Genomic DNA, 19323 nt, shown 5'->3' with positions numbered 1-19323 from the left:
AGGTTGGCTGGTTTGCGGTGTGGAGTACTAGTAGTAGTACGGCCGTGCATGAGGGGAAGAGGTGAAGAAAGAAGGACTAGGGCAAGTAGTATAATGCTTAATGTGTTGTCTCTAAAAATACCATATAGAATTGAATTATAAGGTGAAAGTAATAATTGAGGAAAGAGAATGTGAGCCACCTCTTACGCAACGGGCAACCTCCACACAAACCCCAAGAAAAAGGAGATGAAAGAAAGAGGGGATTGGACAAACAAATAAAATAAAATTATTTGGGTTATAATGATAGAGATGATGTAGATGTGGTGTATTGTATATATCATCTCTTATCTTACATGGATAAAATTAGACGTGACAACTACCCATAGTATAAAACTTGCCCTTAGAGGAGATGGCAATATCAAAATTCGGGCATTATTAGCACTAAGGCCATTCACAACCCAATGACTAGGATGGTGTTCATAGTATTAAATAGGCTGTCATCTAGGATGGAAAATGATGTGACGAGTGAATAAATGAGGAAAAAGAAGGAAACCATGTCTTGCATGAGACATAGTTTCTACACAACATCCAAGATATCATGTGAGATAAATAGTATTAAATTTAAGTATGGATAGTGGTGTTTACATTAAAAGAGTAGTGTCTAGTACTAATGATGTGGAGTTTATGGAAACTATGTATAGTGTTTTGGGTTGGAAATTGCCTAATGCAGTCTGCCATAATTCTGATTAATGAGTGATGACTGAGCTAATCCACTTGTAATAGTATATAATTATGTGTTCTTCTCATATGGGAGGCAACCATATATATGTAAATCTATATATCTTCCTAATCTACCGTAATAAAACTTGACTATACGTACGACCCTATCTCTTCAATCTGCATACGACGCGTATAAACTTGCATTTAACTAGACCCATATAAATAATACTGTAACAAGCTTTGTGATTGGTTGATTCTGTGCGATTATTTGTGAGTCGGATGGATGTTTAGCGATCCTATAAAACTGATTAATCGCCCTAGTCTTGTAATGCTCTTCTTCTCTCTTATGTTCCACTTGTCCGAACCTTGCTCCCTAGCGATCGCAGGTACTGTTTGATAAGTGATAACTGACGAAATTTAGATTGTTTTGGCAGAAAAATAAATTTCGGTTTATTCTTTTTCAGATTGATCAGTTCGTCAATGCAAAATTGATTCGGGGTAGCCGATAAACCGAGCGGCTATTATCGGTTTTTCAAACCTTGCTTTCTGAGGCGCTTAATTCAATCACTGATTTATTTTTATTTTTTTGCAGGGAATTCAATCACTGATTTGCTGTCGTATTCATGTCGTAAAAACAACATCCATGTCGTAAAAAAAGAGCAAACGTATATTACGTATCATAACGAAATTCCAGCACACAAATTGCACTAATTAAATGACTTACTGTCATTTTTTTCCAGATTTATTTATGTGTGAATAAGGCACTTCCCCCAACTCCCAACTTCACATCACATCATATCACATTACATCCAAAATTTTTCTACATACATAAACTCCTAATTTTTTTTCCGCACTACCAACTTTCCTCAAATTTCTTCCAATTTCAGAAAGTAAACACAGCCTAAAAATTATTTTTGTTATTTTCATCGTGTGTGCGAAGCTCACAGTTAGTACTTAACTTTTCCTTTAGAGACAGCCAGACAGGCGTGATTAACCTATCATTAAAGCATCAATCACAATATTTGAGCGCCGGTAGGTTGGGCATTGTGGGTCCGCCGAAGTACACACCGCGCCCACCATGAACCCGAACTAGAAAAGTTCACCGATCAGCTAGTCACGTCGCAGTAGCATCTCAACAACCAAAAAAAAAAGCCAGTAGAATCAAGTGGAGAATGTTCAACGGAGTACAATTTTTTACTTCTCATGAAAAATCCATCGTTTTCTGCTCCATTCGTTTCAAAATAAAAAAACCTAGAATTAAATTAGATACTATAAACTATCATATTCGAATTCGTAGTATTAGGTCATATCTAATCTAGTTCTATATTTCTATATTTTAGGATGGATAGAATGCATTGTAAAGTCTCAGAAGCAATAAGTTGAATTTATATGTGATTTCCAAGTATTTTTACAGTTTTATATTATATATATATATATATATATATATATATATATATATATATATATATATATCCCTGATATATTACGGAAATGTATGTTGCACGTACACTATTGCTATTACACAGAAATCATCAGTTCTATGATATATTGCAATTTGGGTCTAATAAGTACATTTTGCTTGGGAGAATAATACACATCTTGTTGAACTAAGACTATTGGAACGGATTGTCCACCCAAGCAAGCAAAATATAGAGTAAATTGCGTTGACGGTACCAGAACTTGGCAGGTGGGTGCGATTAGGTGCAAAAACTTAAAAACCGAGCGTAGTGGTACAATAATTTGGCTAGGTGGGTACGCTCATGGTGCAAAAGTTGCCACGCCATTGTTCCACCTCAGCGAAAGTGCCACATTAGCATTGACCATCTCATTTTACAGAAAATTCCCTAGTAACTTTTATTTTCCAATTACTTCTTCGGATGGATATGTTTTCCTATTGTTTGGTAGAAAGATTGGAAAGATCTAGAGGCCCCGCCGCGCCAAGGCCTCGCCACCGCCGGCCGCGGCGTCAACAGAGCAGCCTGAGGCCACCGAGCGGCGACCTCGACGTCCTACGGGTTCGGCAGCACCGGTGGCACCATGACCAGCGCCGCGTTCGCTGCTGGCTCCTTCCTTCCACATTCGCTGGGCGCAAATTGAGTCTCCGACAACAACGTCAAGTCCCTGTTCCCCGCCTCGTCCACAGCCAGCGGCGCCGCCTCCACCGGACACGACGAGTACAGGGGATCCCCGCCGGACCTCCTGTCGCGCACGACAAGCAACCAGCAGCCGCAGGAGCTATGCCTCAGTCTGGTGAGCTATTTTGGAACTAACGAAGTGCCAATTCTCTGTGTTGGCTGATGTCTTTGGAGTAGCTGCCTCTGCAGGGATTTGGATGTTTTGCAATACATGTCTTTGGAGTAGCTGCCTCCGCCGTCACCGCCGCGTTGCCACCAGCACAACCATCTCTCGATCAGGATCATGTAAAGAAAGATGAAAGGAGATATGTGTATGTCAAGAAATCATATTAGGGGGGTTTCTATAAAATGAGATAGGACTTAGCCGATGCAGCAATTCTGCTAAGGTGGAATAGTAACGTGGCAACTTTTGCACCATGAGCGCACCCACCTAGCCAAGTTATTGTACCGCTACGCTCTGTTTTTAAGTTTTTCATCTAATCGCACCCACCTGCCAAGTTCTTGTACCGTCAACACAATTTACTCCAAAATATATGATATTTTGCATTTTGAGTCTAACAAGTACATTTTCAGCTTTTATTTATTGGATTATTGAAACAATTTTTTTACTCTACTCTTGAAAAAAATTTTCTATTGTGTTTCTTAGATCCACTTGTTTTAGATATTCGTTAAATTGATTTTAAAATATTTAATTTATTCTTACATTTCAATTGATAATCTGCGACAACATATATATATACTCTACAATCTATCTCAAACAGGACAGTAGTCACATGTTTAAATGGCGTATTTCGGTGTCTCTCTTTCTTCCTGTGTGGCCTCGCTTCAATAGTACTAATACTAACAGTATTATTTGTCTCCTTGTGACAAATGGAGTGGCTTTTTGTTCGAGTTATTATTGTGATCGTTGTCCTAGTGTGATTGTCTTGTACTAATGCCTTCGGAATTTGTATAATTCATTTTCACTTTTTGTTCAAAAGTATGTTTGATCATTTGAAAAATTAGTGCAAATATAAAAACAGAGAAGTCATACTTAAAGTAGTTTTAATAATAAAGCAAATAAAAAAAATAATTTCATACTTTTTTGAATAAGATGAAAAATCAAATTTTTTTTAAAAAAACTCAAAGCGATAAATATTCTGGAACAGAGGTAGTAAAAAAGAAAAAGATGTTTGGTCTATTCATTTGACTCCACAAGTATAGTATGTTTAAATCTTGGAACTTGGAAGGTGCAACCGTGTGCAACGCATCAAGGCAAAGCGGCAGCCAGCAGGTGAGCTTTCTTCTCCAAAAAGGTGATCTTTCTATTCTATCTTTGAGACAGAAAATTAATTGGTGGTCTTTCTAAACTGTAGTACGTGCCAACAAACTGGTGCACTTTGACGAACAGTCGGTGTACGGTGTTTGCACTTGCGCGTACGGGTATATTTTTGAGATGTACGTACCAGTAGTAGTACTGTACTTCTTTTAAAGTGCGTACGCGTATTTAATAACAAAGCTCATTAAAAGTATGGAACACTTTGAGCCTCATCGTTTGGCTTATCTGCGGAATATGCCAAAGATATATTTGCAAACGAAAACTAACTTGTGAATAAAACATTTATATACGTATTCTTAGTAATGTAAAAGTAAAGGTTGAAAAATGAACTCCGATGAAAAAAAATCTTAAAATCAGCTGTAAATTTAAAGTTAAAAATTCAAATTTTAATTGATAAGCATAAGCGAAAAGATGAAGATGTTCATCAGTTTTCTGAAACAGAGGAAAGATCGATAAGATTGGGCTTTTGCAAATGAGATGTGGAGCAACGGATCAAGGAATAAAAAAACTAGAGAAAATTGCATCCTGGCCATTTTTATTGACCATTGTTGCATGTTGAACTAGAGGTTGGACATTCTTTTCAGTTTGAACCAGAAATCTTTGTTCTTCCTCTAGATCTCCCCCTCTTCTCTTCTCTTCCCTGTTTTGGTTCGAGCTCACCACACTTCCTCAGGTTCCATCTACGTGCTTGACCTACGTCAGCGCCTGAGCTTGAGTGTGTGGTAGTCTCTGTCTTAAGCTCAACACAGCAAACGGCAGAGCTCCAACTTGAGCTCAAGCACATAGCCAATGAATCACGGTGGTACGGTGGGAAATTCTAACACCATATGTTATCACTCCACACTTATGCTCCACCAACTAGTCAATAGGTCCCATTCTAGCCCAAGTTCGTCCATGGCAGCACTAGCTTAATTGGAGCTAGGGCACTTAATCAAGGCTGCACATGAAATCTTGAGCACGAATAAATGTGGCAGGGGCAGCGAAGGCTGACTGGCTGAGTAGAGCTCGAGCATGACTGTACTGGTAGAGCTTGAGCTCTACCTCTACTAAAACCAACTAGCTAGGTATGTGAATCTCAAACTGAAGGTAGAGAGAGTGAGGAAGCAGAGCTGGAAGAAGAACACTAGGTCCTAAGTGTAACATTTTGTAAAAATTACTATCCCAAAGTGAAAATAATAGCTTGTTCCTAGTCCAAGCTGCGACCATCGTAAAGAAAGCCAGTCCAATATGCAATTAACTCAAAAAATTTATTTGGACTTCCTCAACTATGGGCCTGTTCACTTTGATGCCATTTTCAACATTACCAAATTTTGGTAAAGTTACAAAAAAAAAAGTGGCTACATTTAGTTTGCTACCAAATTTAGGTAACTATATAAGAAATCCTGTCAAAATTTTGGCAAGACAATTTGGTAAGATTTTTTTTTGCATCAAAATGAACAGGCCCTATATGTCCGATTCACATTTCTCAACTATTAGCTGATGAAGTTGATTTTTCGAATATGAGCTTAAAGTTGCCTCTACCGACTCTCCCAGGATCCCGGATCTGGTCCCACGGCGAAAAAACATAAAACACTTGATCATCGCTCCTTTCCCACCTCTCCGTCCTTTTCTCGCCGCTCCTCCTTCCCCGCCCCGCCACCTCTCATCTCATCCGCGCCGCCGCACGCCACCGCTCGACGCCGGCGACCCCCGCCCCCCGAAGCAGCTAGCGCGCCGGCGGCGAGCCTCGGCCAATGCCGACCTCGTAGAGCCATGGCCGCTCCTTAGCTAACTGACCCAACCCTTGGGTTTTCACATCATTGATCGCCCTGTGCCGTGCAGTGCAGTTCGTCGACCTCTTGGGTTGGGGTGGGGGGGGGGGGAGGTATGGAGAGAGGGGGATTCGGCGGGGCCGGCCGCCACGACGAGGAGGCCCCGGCGATGAGGCCGGCGCCGCAGCAGCGGTACCGCACGGTGGAGTCGCACGACCGCGCCGTCGTCCAGATGGCGCCCATGGAGTTCGGATCTTCCGCCGATGCCTCCGCCTCCGCAGGGCCCAGGTGAGCTTCTTGGTGCGCATTTCACGGACGTTGCGTGTTGTGAGGTGGTTTGTGGGGAATTCGGCATTTGTTGATTTAATGATGTGGATTGATTTGCTTGATGTTGCAATATTACTAATATTAGGCCGTACGCTGCAATTGGTTCTCCATGAGTACACTACAGTTTCAACTAGAAATTATTGTTCCATAGGTGCAAGTTGCAAGTGTAGTATAGGTATCCTCTACTTTCGAGTATTCTATAGCATCAACTTTTTTTTTTTTGCCTGAAGAATGTTATTTTGGTTGTCTTTGATGCTGCAATCCAATCAAGGGTGTGTTTAGTTCATGTCGAAATTGGAAGTTTGGTTGAAATTGGAACGATGTGACGGAAAAGTTAGAAGTTTGTGTGTGTAGGAAAGTTTTGATGTGATGGAAAAGTTGGAAGTTTGAAGAAAAAATTTGGATCTAAACTCGGCCCAAAAACAGATATACCTGGTCTAATGGGTTTTATAATGCCATGGTGGCTTGGTCACAGGGTTACAGTTTCTGGAGCAAATAGCCAAATAGGAAGGTCCATCTATGCGTCTGTGCCCGCCTGAATTGTTGCCCTTCGTTGCTGATAAATGTGTCCACTGCATTGGCTTGTTGATCATAGTACAAAATTGGACCAAATGATCTGGTAATTGAGCTATTGAGTAATCCATCCAAATCCTTGTTGTTCAGCTGGAGTTCTGAATGAAGGAATACATTTTTTGGTCAAGGGAATGAATGAATTCATTGTTGCTGATTTTATGAACACAAGGTCCCAAAATGTTTTTTAAATCCGTCTCGTGATGTTTATAATGACATAGCATCATGACATGTCCACAATGTTAGTAAATTCATTTCCAGCGTCCTGAGTCATGCGTTGCTACTAAATTAAGGTGTTTCAACCTTTTAGGATGATTCCTATAGCTAAGAGCCTTAGAGTTCTGGTTGTTAGAATTCGTTTAGGTGTGTTCTATTGGTTGGACCGTTGGAGTAATGCACCTACATTGTCACACTCGTCAAATCTGAGGTATTATAAGCTTGCTTGTATATGAAAATAATTGGTGGAGCTCTGGATTAATGTTGCAGTAGTTTGGACAGGTCGTTATATTGGTTGCTTTGTTTTTTTTTTTTGAGCAAATGGTCTGTTTGGTTAAAGATAGTTCTTAGAATTTAGACACTTTACCTGACATTGAAAAAAAATCCATGGTATGACTCTTTAAATTCATCAGTTGGGCTATTACACAGCTGTAAGTTGTTAGATCTGCTTGTAGTCAAACTTCTAAGCTTTGATCTCAACATATAAAATTGGTTTTTTTGGACACACTCAACATATGAAATTACATATAAGAACAAATAGAGGAATTTATTATATATGAAATCCCTATGATGCCTATTAAAATGCCTTATTAATATAGTTATTTCGCTGTGATCCTATATTAATTTGTTGATATGGGAAGAATGGTTGGTATCTAGAAACAAATGAATTATGTAATCAATTTGCCCTCTTTTAAAGTAGTTACTCTATTTCACCATTGAAATGTGATGGTCATAGTTACTGCTTTCCTACATTACTTATCTGGTTATGATTGTATAAATGATTTCTCCAGTGGTGTGAACCATGCAAAAACTGATTTATTCAATTATCTATATATTAGGTACATCAAGCCTGGAACTAACCTACGCACTGATGCAAGAATGCATATGGCTTCTTCTAATGGGCGTAGCTTTAATGGATCTCAAGGCGATTCAAAACTTGAGCTGTTTGGTTTTGACTCTCTGGTCAATATTTTGGGACTTAAGAGGTATGATGACTTGTTTTATGGCTCTGCTTCTAATTGAAGCTCTTACCCGCATTCAATTTTATGAAATATTGACCATATGCTGCTTTAATAAATAACCGTTAACAACCATGGCATACATGAATCTGAACAGAATGGTAGGCGAACAAGCTCAGGCATCTGCTAGTACTAGGGATGGAGAAAATGCAGGGATTGCCATTGGATACCCCAAGGTTGTTTTCCGTCTGACCTTACAAGTCCAGTTTCTAATTTTAATCATCATTTTGTTCATGCATTCCCTATTTACTAGCCACATAGTCATGCATTGCATGACTTCGATTCCTGTTTAAAAACTCTCTGTATTGGCCATTAAACATGATAATAACGTAAAGGAAATTTCCTAGCAAGTTTTCAATTCCAATTTCTGATATTCAAGCTCACAAACAATGGAGGCTAATGGGGGTAGCGATAGGTCATTTCAATCAGTAGATAAAATTGAGAAATGGTCGTACGCCATAAATTTGAGTAAATTGTTTTGCAGTATTATCTGTTCTTAAAATTGCTTAAAATCAAGTTGTCATGGCTAAATATAGTAGTAGCAATTTTGAGTAGAAGGATTTATAACTTCCCACAGCATGTTATATACTCCCACTATTTCAAAATATAAGAAATTTTGTTTCTGTCCATATTCATATTCGTAGTATTAGGATGTGTCCCATCCAACCAAAAACCCTTGTATTTTGGAATGGAGGGAGTATTTGTTGAAACGACTGTCAGTCCGGAATCCACACTGAACACTCTTCTTTAGAGATAATGTGTAGCTAATGACAATAACCTAGATACACGGTTGTTTCTTCCATCCAGATTTATGTAAACACCATCAGTTCAGTGAGGACTTTTATACATCAATTCACTGCAAAGAGAATATTTGGTAGATTGTTGGATAAAACGAACATAAATTGTAGCTGAAAATTAAGCCAAATGGAACTGAATCACATATAACAAATAATGTAACTCAGTGATACGTTTGATCACATTTTGAAAAGGCTAGCAACATCATAAAACAACAGACCTCATTTTCCGCTTGCTCATTGTAATTCTTCAGGCTATGAATTAGTATCAAATACTCATAGCAAGAGAGATCAAGAAAAAATAATGTTCCTCTCTCAAACCTTGTCCTCTCATCTGACATTTTTTTTCTTGTCTTTCTGCAAACTCCCTTGCTTTTTATAGCTTGCCTGCATAACCGGCTCTTACTCTTGCTGCTGCAGTTCTCTGCACGTGTAAGAAGGGAACAAAAATAGAGGACATATCAGTTTAATCAAGAAGAAATACGTAGTGTCAGGTGATTAGAATTGGCAAGTGCTCTGAGTCTGATATTTGGGTTAATCTCAAAAGTTCCTCAACAAAATAACCAGTATAAAATCAAATCCTAGTGTGCCGTCCAAATAAGTATTATGTACTAAGCATTGTACTGAACTATTCAAAAAACTGTACTTAGCAATATTTCTTATGGAATTCTCCATGATATCTTCTATTTTATCAGCTCAAAATGTCATAATCATCGAGTAAACATAAAAGAGATGCTGGGCAACGATATTTAGAACAGGTTTTAGTGACCACCGAATGTGACTATAGTACTTACTGACAACTCAAATAATATATGTGTCATTATCTACACATCACACGCGCGTGCACGGACGAAAAGATATTAGATGTGTCAATGTGCCCATCGCCTACAATAGAAGATAAGGTGAGCACATGATGCAATGTAATCAAATCTAATCGTCACTCTTATAAAGCAAGCAGTCAATTATTGCCATAGATGATGATATGATAATTTGTAGTTATTGAGAACTATAAACAAAATGACTATACATTGTTTTGTGATTGTAATTATGCATTGTTATGTGCTAAATTAAAGATTTATAAGAAGATGATCTATTTGAACTCACTTTCTTTTTTCTTTTCTGAAAACAAAGTTTAGTAATATAAACTTCACGCACAGGAATTTTGAAACCAAAAGAAAAAAAGATGTATCTTGTATTTATAGCAGTAACCAGAAAGCAATAATTCACTACCACACCACCTAGGTAGTTGTAGTAGAAACTTAAGGTATAGCCCATTAGTACCAATCACTAAAATTCGACATTAATTTAATTAAATGATAGGACCAAAGTTGCATATAGAGATGCAAGAGGCATTTTAAACCTTTTCTGTGAGTGGATCAAAATCTCTTGCATGATAAGGAAAATCCTATATATTCATGTCATATATGAAATATAAGTTAACATCATGACAAATTACTGTTTTTTTTTCCTTTGATGTCCCCATTATAGTTTTTCCCTATCCATTCATTGGTATAACTGCACAATTAAACAAATGATTAGTTATATCCATTCTTTTTTTTGGATGATGGAATAAGTTATATCCATTCTATAAATAAGCACATTCAATATACCATCTTAGACTATTTGAGTGAGAGAATCAAGAATTTAAGGAATGGAGGCAACTAAAAAAAGCTAGCTAGCTGAAGCTTACCTGAGATGGAGACATGGTTGGGTTGTTTCTACAGCAAGGAGAAAGGTGAGCTCCGCCGACATGGTTGGTTTATCCATCGCTGCCCAAAAGGAGAGGCTAATGTTAAGAATTCCATTATCAGCTTCAGCTCCGTGTCCGTGGCGTCCTTCCTTCTCTTGTTGACTCTGGAGTCTGTAGATGGCCACCCTGTGGCCTCCTGGCATGTGCATGGTAGCGGCATATCTTTCTCGATGCTTGAAGAGGATGGAGCTTTCCCGCCGCCGCCGCTGCGTGCTTGAGGAGGAATCCGTCGCCGGCCACTCCCTTCGCCATTACTCCGGCACTTAGTCCGCTTCCACCATTGCAGCAGAGTGCAGCACCCTTTGCATCTGTAGCTTCCCCTCCTTCCTCTCCAGTTGTCATCGATTCCACTTCTCCCCAACCTTATTCCAGATTTGAGTGATAGGGGCCAGTGGCTGAATGTGGGAGGAGAGGAGCCGGTGGTCTCCTACTACTTCTCCCCAGCCACCGGGACTGGGACTAGGAGGCGGTGGAGATTGGAAGCGTCGGCAGTGGGGTTGGGGAGAGAGGTGCAGCGGCATGGGTTGAGAAGGACGAGGTGCGTGGGAGGAGAGGTGGCGGCGCGGGCGTAGAGAGGGGAGAATGGAATTAAATTTGAAAATACACTGTTTATTCAATTTTTTCTTATAAATATTCGGGATGTAAAAATTTTTGCATAAATATACTGTCGATCTCGCACAACCGTTGCGCGAGAATGACGTGGGAATGACGTCATGGACAGTATCACGCGGCGAAGGCGCGAGACCGCACGGTCTCGCGGGACAACAGCGCGAGACCGCGCGGTCTCGCGGAATGGTACAGCGAGACAGAACGATCTCGCACAAGCACTGAGTGAGACCGGTGCCATGCTGATTCAATTAGCGACTAATTATCTTGATTAGCGATTAATTAATTATTAATTATCACTAATTAGGATAATTAGTTGCTAATTATTATTAGTTAATTGCTAATTAAGTAATTAAGCACTAATTAAATGGAGCCGGTGGACAGTTTCGCTGTTTGATTCCGCGAGACCGAACGGTCTCGCTCTTCCATTGCGCGAAACCGCGCGCTCTCGTGCCTTCGCTGCGCGAGACCGTGCGTTCTCGCACTTTCAACGCGCGATACCGCCCATGACGTCACACCCACCTCGGTATTTAGTGGGAGTTTACACCCACCAACACCAAAGGAGCTATAGACAGTTCCTTGAAATATATTTTTGTTACATTTTTTTTTTCTCTGGTGTGCAGGAAACTGAAACTAAACTTGATACCATGATGGGTGTATTCGTGCCATGCCTGCAGAACATCTTGGGAATAATCTATTATATTCGTTTTACTTGGTAAATCTTTGCGTCTGTTCTTTCTACATGTGCATAAGACACAAGGTGTTTCCTCCCGTGCTCGGCGTGCCTTCGTTTAGTATAAGTTCCACTTATGCCTTCTGCATTACTGGTTGATTTCTGACACGGAAATATGATTATGTTAGTAGTAATATTAGTGTTTCCATGCAAACAAGGACCTCGTAGTGCAAGTGACTTCTTGGTGAAGCCTTCATGAGTTCATATTGCATTTACACTCTATTTATTTACTACTATATAATCAAGTCTAGACATAGTAATGTAAAACTGCAAATATTGATATCCAGTTCTCCACTGTGGGAATTGGTGTCAATTCTTCCATTTGAGGACCTTGATATATGTTAAATTATTGTTGGAATTTATTTATTTATTGGATATTTCACATTCTAAAATTTGTATCTCTATTCAAATTGCACCCTTATGCATAATTTGGCAATCTGTTCAAATCATCAACATTCAATTGTTTCTTTTCTGGTTTCTGTAGGATCGTTGGTATGGGAGGCGTATGGCAGTCACTTGTTTTAGTCGCATTTTGTGGTTCATGCACATTTTTAACTACGATATCATTAAGTGCAATTGCGACGAATGGGGCGATGAAGGTATGTTATAATATTTGGTAATACCATGGGAAAGAGATTGCCATTTCTTTGTGAAACAAGAAAAGCAGTGTGAGGCCAAGTGCCCAATATTCATCACCATAATATTTATTTTCGATAATTGGACAAGATGAGATGATGTATAGCATATCCACCAAGAACCACCATATAAATTAACCTTTCCACCTTGCTCAACTACAAATGGACTGACTCATCTTTCTTTTTGACCCTCAGGGTGGTGGCCCTTACTATCTCATTGGCAGGGCACTTGGTCCGGAAGTTGGAGTTAGTATTGGATTGTGTTTCTTCCTTGGGAATGCAGTTGCCGGAGCTATGTAAGTCTCCATTACAATGTGCCAACAGTCTGATGGTGAACTTCCGAAGAGTCATTTTTTTTTCATGTTTCCTTTTGGTCAAAGTTATCTTGGTATTGTAATCTAGTATGGTGACACTGTTTGGAATATGGTACAGGAATTCTATTTCTTGCTATTTAATTATATGGTGTTTAGTGAAACATATTTTGTGGTATGGTAGAAGTGGTGGATTATTAGTGTCGTACCACCTTTTGATATTAGGCAATATTGCAGTTTGGTGTGAAACTTGTATGTTGATATTGTTCTTTAGAGAACTGCATTGGTGATACAAGCCCAATTAAGGATGAAAAGAGGGAAATAAACATACAATATTATGGAATGTGGGAAGTGGCTCTTGTTTCATATGCAACTGTGCTTAATGAGATTTTACACTATACAATTTTCACTGCATCCTTACTTTTTGTTGTGTGTGACGAGCATTTACACACGCTTCACTATTTCTCATTCACTCTCCAAGGGATGCATTTTGACCTATTATGTTGTTATAAACCACTATTTTTAGGTATGTGCTGGGAGCTGTCGAAACCTTTTTGGATGCTGTTCCTTCTGCTGAATTGTTTCAAGGTACTTTGTTTGAGAACTGCACTTGCTGCTAGTTTGTTTGTGAACACCAAAATAATAGATCAATAAATTTGCACATTGTTTAGGTCTTTAGGAAACACAGTAGATCCAGATATTTTATGTTGATTGCTGCAAGCCATTCAAGGAACAAAAAACATGTAGCCAGAATTTATGTTTCCAAGCACATGGAAACCATGAGTATATGTTTTCAATATATACCAAATTTGAATTGCACTTGCACAGATTGATTGGCTGATGATATATTCTAAATGTATTCAATATCTTGAAATTTTTCATGTCTGTAGAATACCCTCTCCTATATTATAAAACTTTAATATTTTTTTAGAGCTTACACACTTGCTTTCCATGGATTTTACACTTAGTTTAGTTTTCACTTGAAATTTATTTAGTTTTCACTTGAAATTTATGTTGTTTATCTAGTTAATCAGGTCTTTACCAGTGAAGAGAAAATTTACATTGGATTATATGATTACCCTATCCTTTTTTATTAACTTAATTACAATAAAATGGACTAAGTTGCATAATCTGGCTTATTTCTAGAAATTTCATGGTACAACTGTGCGGAAATTGTGCTCGAGAAAAAAAATGTGTGTAAATTAGATTTTTTTTCATGCCATGGATGATTTTTTCTTTTTTGCAAAATTTAGAATGAAATACAAGCTTGCCTAAAGGCTAATTGGGAGATAGTTTCTTCTAGCAGTACAGACTGAATAATATAGATATTATTGTGGTACATAGGCAACTTCTTCCTTTGGAGTGTTAAGTTAAAATATATTTCTCTCTTTTGTGATGCATATATATGATTTCCGTTTACTGAAATTTAATGTTCATTTCATTTTATTTGAATTAACTTGTAGCGATTTTAAAAAGCAGAGAGTGTAACAGTGGTCACCAATACGTTCGTAAACGGTACCGCAGCAGGCAATGCAACAACTATCTCAACACCCAACTTGCATGACCTCCAGGTCTACGGCATCATCGTGACCATATTGCTTTGTTTTATTGTATTTGGTGGCGTCAAAATTATCAACAAAGTTGCACCTGCTTTCTTAATATCAGTGCTCTTCTCAATCCTGTGCATTTACATCGGTGTCTTTATTGCACCAAGGCCAAATGCTTCAAGTAAATATCCACTTGCCAATAATTCTTTCATAGTTTTCTCTTTTGTTTTTCTTGTGTTGTATTTCTGATGATGTTTTTCCTACCTAGAGTGGATAACTGGTTTGAGTATAACTACATTGAAAGACAACTGGAGTTCAGACTACCAACGAACAAACAATGCTGGAGTTCCTGATCCAAATGGGTCTATATATTGGGATTTTAAGTCTGTCCTCCTTTTGTTGTTGATACTTGTTTTTAAGATCCTCTAATTACTTGCAATTTTCATTTATCGATTTTGTAGATTCAGTATGCACTTGCTAACATTCTTTGTTTTGTTCTTTCAGTGCTTTGTTAGGTCTCTATTTCCCAGCAGTTACAGGAATCATGGCTGGTTCAAATCGGTCTGCTTCACTGAAAGACACACAACGTTCAATACCAACTGGAACATTACATGCTACCATTTCAACTACTATGATGTATCTACTATCTGTGTTTCTGTTCGGAGCATTGTCTACAAGAGAGGGGCTTCTGACTGACAGGTTTGATTTTCTTTGGCAGCACATCATCAAACTTATTGCTTAATCAGTACCGAGTTCTGAAAAAACTAGTTGTTGACTTTATGTTGTCATGGTAATGGAGTTCAGATCTTCCATGGATCAATTTATGTAGACATGTTTGTGTCTAGGATCTTTTGGTAAAATATTGCACTATTTGCATACAAGTAAATGTACTTGCCTTTGATCCAATGTGATTGTATGCATGCAATTGTTTATCTTGGAGTTTTTCTTAATTTAGACTTGTAGAATAATGCATTTAATTTCTAATTTTTTGATATCATGGAGCATTAGTACCTGTGGTTTCTGCTATTCTCCTCGAACCTACTACGTTTTGCCTGGAGAGAAGCTAAAATTTTTAATCCATAATATCCAGGAAACGCTTTATGTTTAGAGGTCAGCATTCCATATTTTTTTGGTTAAATGTTGTTCATTTCCTATCCGTCATCATGGCAGTGCCTCCATCCAAGCTTGTCAGAATACCACAACCAACAAACTTTTACTAGTTATTATTAGAATGAAGCACATAGTTTTTCTTGCTGCCATATTTGTCTTGTATTAGAAATGTCCATAGGCCCATCATTAATATTTTAATTTGTATGGAAGATGTACATGCCTTTTACATTGACTTTCAAACAAGTAGGCAGTAATGCTCATGTTTTTATGCATGAGTGACAAGTAGGCAGTAATGCTCATGTTTTTATGCGTGAGTGACACAAATCCAAAATATCTAAAAGCCTGAGTTTATATTAGTTGATAAAAGAACTACATTTTCTTGTTTGCAGGCTTCTATGTGCTGCAGTTGCTTGGCCCTCTCCAGCAGTAGTTTATGCTGGTATAATTCTATCCACTTTAGGTGCAGCGCTACAGAGTCTGACAGGGGCTCCAAGGTTACTTGCAGCAATAGCGAATGATGACATTCTTCCTGTACTTAATTACTTTAAGGCTTATGAAGGGTCTGAACCTCATGTGGCAACTCTGTTTACAAGCTTCATCTGTATTAGCTGTGTCATCATTGGGAACTTGGATGTAATTACACCCACTATCACCATGTTTTTCCTTCTGTGTTATGCTGGTGTGAACTTGTCATGCTTTCTGCTTGACCTCCTTGATGCTCCTAGTTGGCGCCCCCGATGGAAGTTGCACCACTGGAGCCTTTCTCTCATCGGTGCATTGCTTTGTATTGGTATGTTTTCCCATCCTTAAATTTACATTTGATAACTTGGTACTATTAGGTAACAATAACTATAAACCTGCAAAATTGTCTAGAAGTACATATATATGTTATCGTTATTTTTTCTTTAATTAATCGAATAAACATTTACAGGGAAATTATGATCACAAAATGCCAAGTAGCTAAAGAATGCCTATCAAATACTTATGATTTTTTTGCTTATGAAATCATTTAATGTTTTTTTTCTGGGCCAAGATTCTAGGATAGCATGTTTGAGTTGGGGCTGTCAGGCCAAGATTCTAGTATCAGTGAAAATTTGTTGCACTGCATCTCTAGTCCACCTAGTTCTTTTTTATTAATATGATTTTATAGAATCAGCATCCTTAGTGTGCAGTATATTGATAGATGATTTTCCCTCTTAATTTCCAGTTATCATGTTTATGATCTCTTGGACTTTTACTGTGGTCTCCCTTGCCCTTGCAAGCCTCATATACTACTATGTCAGCTTAAAAGGAAAGGCAGGGGACTGGGGGGACGGATTTAAGAGTGCATACTTTCAACTGGCTCTAAGAAGTCTTCGATCAATGGGAGGTACAATTTTTTGCATGGAAATTAAACAAGCCTTGCAGAAATTTAAGCACAATGTGACATATTTCTCTGATTGTTTTCTTGCAGCAAATCAAGTTCATCCTAAGAATTGGTACCCTATTCCTCTCATATTTTGTCGGCCTTGGGGTAAACTTCCAGAAGATGTCCCGTGCCATCCAAAACTCGCGGATTTTGCCAACTGCATGAAGAAAAAGGGCCGTGGTATGTCAATATTTGTCTCAATTATTGATGGCGACTATCATGAATCTGCTGAGGATGCAAAGACAGCATGCCGCCAACTGAGCGCTTATATTGACTATAGGCGCTGTGAGGGCGTTGCAGAGATTATCGTAGCACCCTCAACATCTATCGGTTTTCGCAGCATTGTTCAGACAATGGGCCTAGGGAATTTGAAACCAAACATTGTTGTGATGCGGTACCCAGAAATCTGGCGTCGTGAGAATCTGACACAGATACCATCAACATTTGTCAGCATCATAAACGATTGCATTACTGCTAACAAGGCTGTCGTCATTGTGAAAGGACTAGATGAATGGCCTAATGAGTACCAACGACAGTACGGGACAATCGACCTATACTGGATTGTGAGGGATGGAGGATTGATGCTCCTTCTGTCTCAGCTCCTACTCACCAAAGAAAGCTTCGAGAGCTGCAAGATTCAGGTCTTCTGCATAGCTGAAGAAGATACCGAGGCCGAGGAGCTAAAGGCAGACGTCAAAAAGTTCTTGTACGATCTTAGGATGCAAGCTGATGTGATCGTTGTGACTGTGAAGTCATGGGAAGCAGACCCAGATCGCAGCGGTGGCTCGAAGAAGGATGACCCTGAGGTGTACAGAAGCGCGCAGAGCAGAATCAGAACATACATTTCTCAGCTGAACGAAGCCGCGGAACGCGAACGCCGGCCCCTGATGGAGGGTGGCAAGCAGGTCGTGGTTGATGAACAGAAGGTTGAAAAGTTCCTCTACACGATGCTGAAGCTGAACGCTACTATCCTTAGGCACTCCAGGATGGCAGTCGTGGTGCTCGTGAGCCTTCCACCGCCACCACTGAACCACCTGGCATACTGCTACATGGAGTACATGGATCTGCTTGTAGAGAACATCCCGAGGATCCTGATAGTTAGGGGATACAGAAGAGATGTCGTCACGCTTTTCACATGATGATTAGATACTCTTGGAAGATTCTAGCTAGCGGCCGGCTTCTTTTGGTTGTACCTTTCTGTCGTTTTGGCTGAGAAGATTATGCTTGGTTCCACTCATTGGTTCCTTTGCTGAAGTCAGAGGTCATCGATATGAAGGTTACTTCAGAGTTGCAGGCTGATTCAACATACATGGTAGTACATAACAGTAGCTTCATTTTTTAAGGAACTGAAGTCTCGGACAGAAGTTTACATGCCTATGTACATTTTTGCATGCACCGATTCTTTTGTCTTTCTTGATCTTTTTTCACAGTTAGCTATCGATTTTTTATAGCAATTCAAATTATCTTATTTCTGAGGTTCTACCTTCTGTAAAGTATAGTCAAATTCATTCTTTTCTTTCTTTTTCTTATAGGCGGAAGAAATACATTGATCATACTAACTTTTATTTAGTATATGTAAAAAGTAGGGGTTGAGGGATCAAATAAACTGATATTGCTTTTGAATTACTGCACAGAGCTACGGAGTTGCTATTACTGTATTATGAGCCTGTTTGGTACAACTCCAACTTTTAAATTTAGCTCCAGGAATTGGGTCTGGAGTGGAGTTGTCGAGCTGCCTAAACCCAGCTCCATAACTTTACTTCATTTTGTGAGAGAGCTGCACCCAACTCTACTATTAGTTTTGGTGGAGCTGAAACTGTTTGGCTGAGCTGGAGTTGGAGTTGTGCCAAACAAGCCCTATGTATGGCTCGATGCGATCCTGGAATTGGTGCATCAGCTTCATTTCCTTAAATGTTTTTAAAGTTGCTTGAAACTGGTCCATTTTGTTTACGAAAAACTCACATTGGGAACACTTTGCTCAGTCCAAACTATCGTAATCATCGGGCCTCATCTTTTCGCTTACGCTTATGCTTATCAGCCAAAATTTGAATTTTTGACCTTAAATTTGGAGTTAATTTTGGGGTTTTTTCATCGATGTTTATTTTTCAGCCTTTACTTAAGTAAATTGCTAAGAACACGTAGTTTTATTCACCAATTATTTTTCGCTTACAAATATGTTGTTTCGCTTATTGCCCCCATAAGGAACGATGGGTCCGATCGACTAGAAAACCCACATTAGGGGACCGTCATAGGCATAGAGTTAGCTATCGATTTTTTTTAATAGCAATTCAATTTATCTTATTTCTGAGGTTCTACCTTTCTGTAAAGTATAGTCAAATTCATTATTTTCTTTATTTTTCTTATAGGCGGAAGAAATACATCGATCATACTAAC

At 38.9% G+C, this 19323-nt stretch overlaps 1 protein-coding gene across 2 annotated transcripts; it reads left to right on the top strand.

Moving 5' to 3' along the window:
* The first annotated feature begins 6018 nt into the window (after window positions 1-6018).
* LOC127754749 (cation-chloride cotransporter 2) lies at window positions 6019-18891 on the top strand. Of its 2 annotated transcripts, XM_052280316.1 has the most exons (13): window positions 6019-6191; window positions 7856-8002; window positions 8133-8211; window positions 11809-11900; window positions 12403-12517; window positions 12749-12849; window positions 13391-13452; window positions 14344-14592; window positions 14680-14794; window positions 14916-15110; window positions 15911-16311; window positions 16729-16890; window positions 16975-18891. In XM_052280316.1, exons 1-13 carry the CDS (start codon window positions 6019-6021, stop codon window positions 18066-18068), a joined length of 2985 nt encoding a protein of 994 aa, XP_052136276.1. In that variant the 3' UTR covers window positions 18069-18891. The 2 variants fall into 2 exon arrangements, with proteins under 2 accessions (XP_052136276.1, XP_052136284.1); XM_052280324.1 differs by lacking the exons at window positions 6019-6191; window positions 11809-11900 and having other exon boundaries at window positions 7864-8002; window positions 16975-18889.
* The last annotated feature ends 432 nt before the right edge of the window (window positions 18892-19323 follow it).

The sequence above is a fragment of the Oryza glaberrima genome, chromosome 1 (genome assembly GCF_000147395.1).
Source record: "Oryza glaberrima chromosome 1, OglaRS2, whole genome shotgun sequence".
Lineage (NCBI taxonomy): Eukaryota > Viridiplantae > Streptophyta > Magnoliopsida > Poales > Poaceae > Oryza > Oryza glaberrima.
The sequence above is the reverse complement of the archived record's forward strand: the minus strand, read 5'-3'. Positions and strand labels throughout refer to the sequence as shown.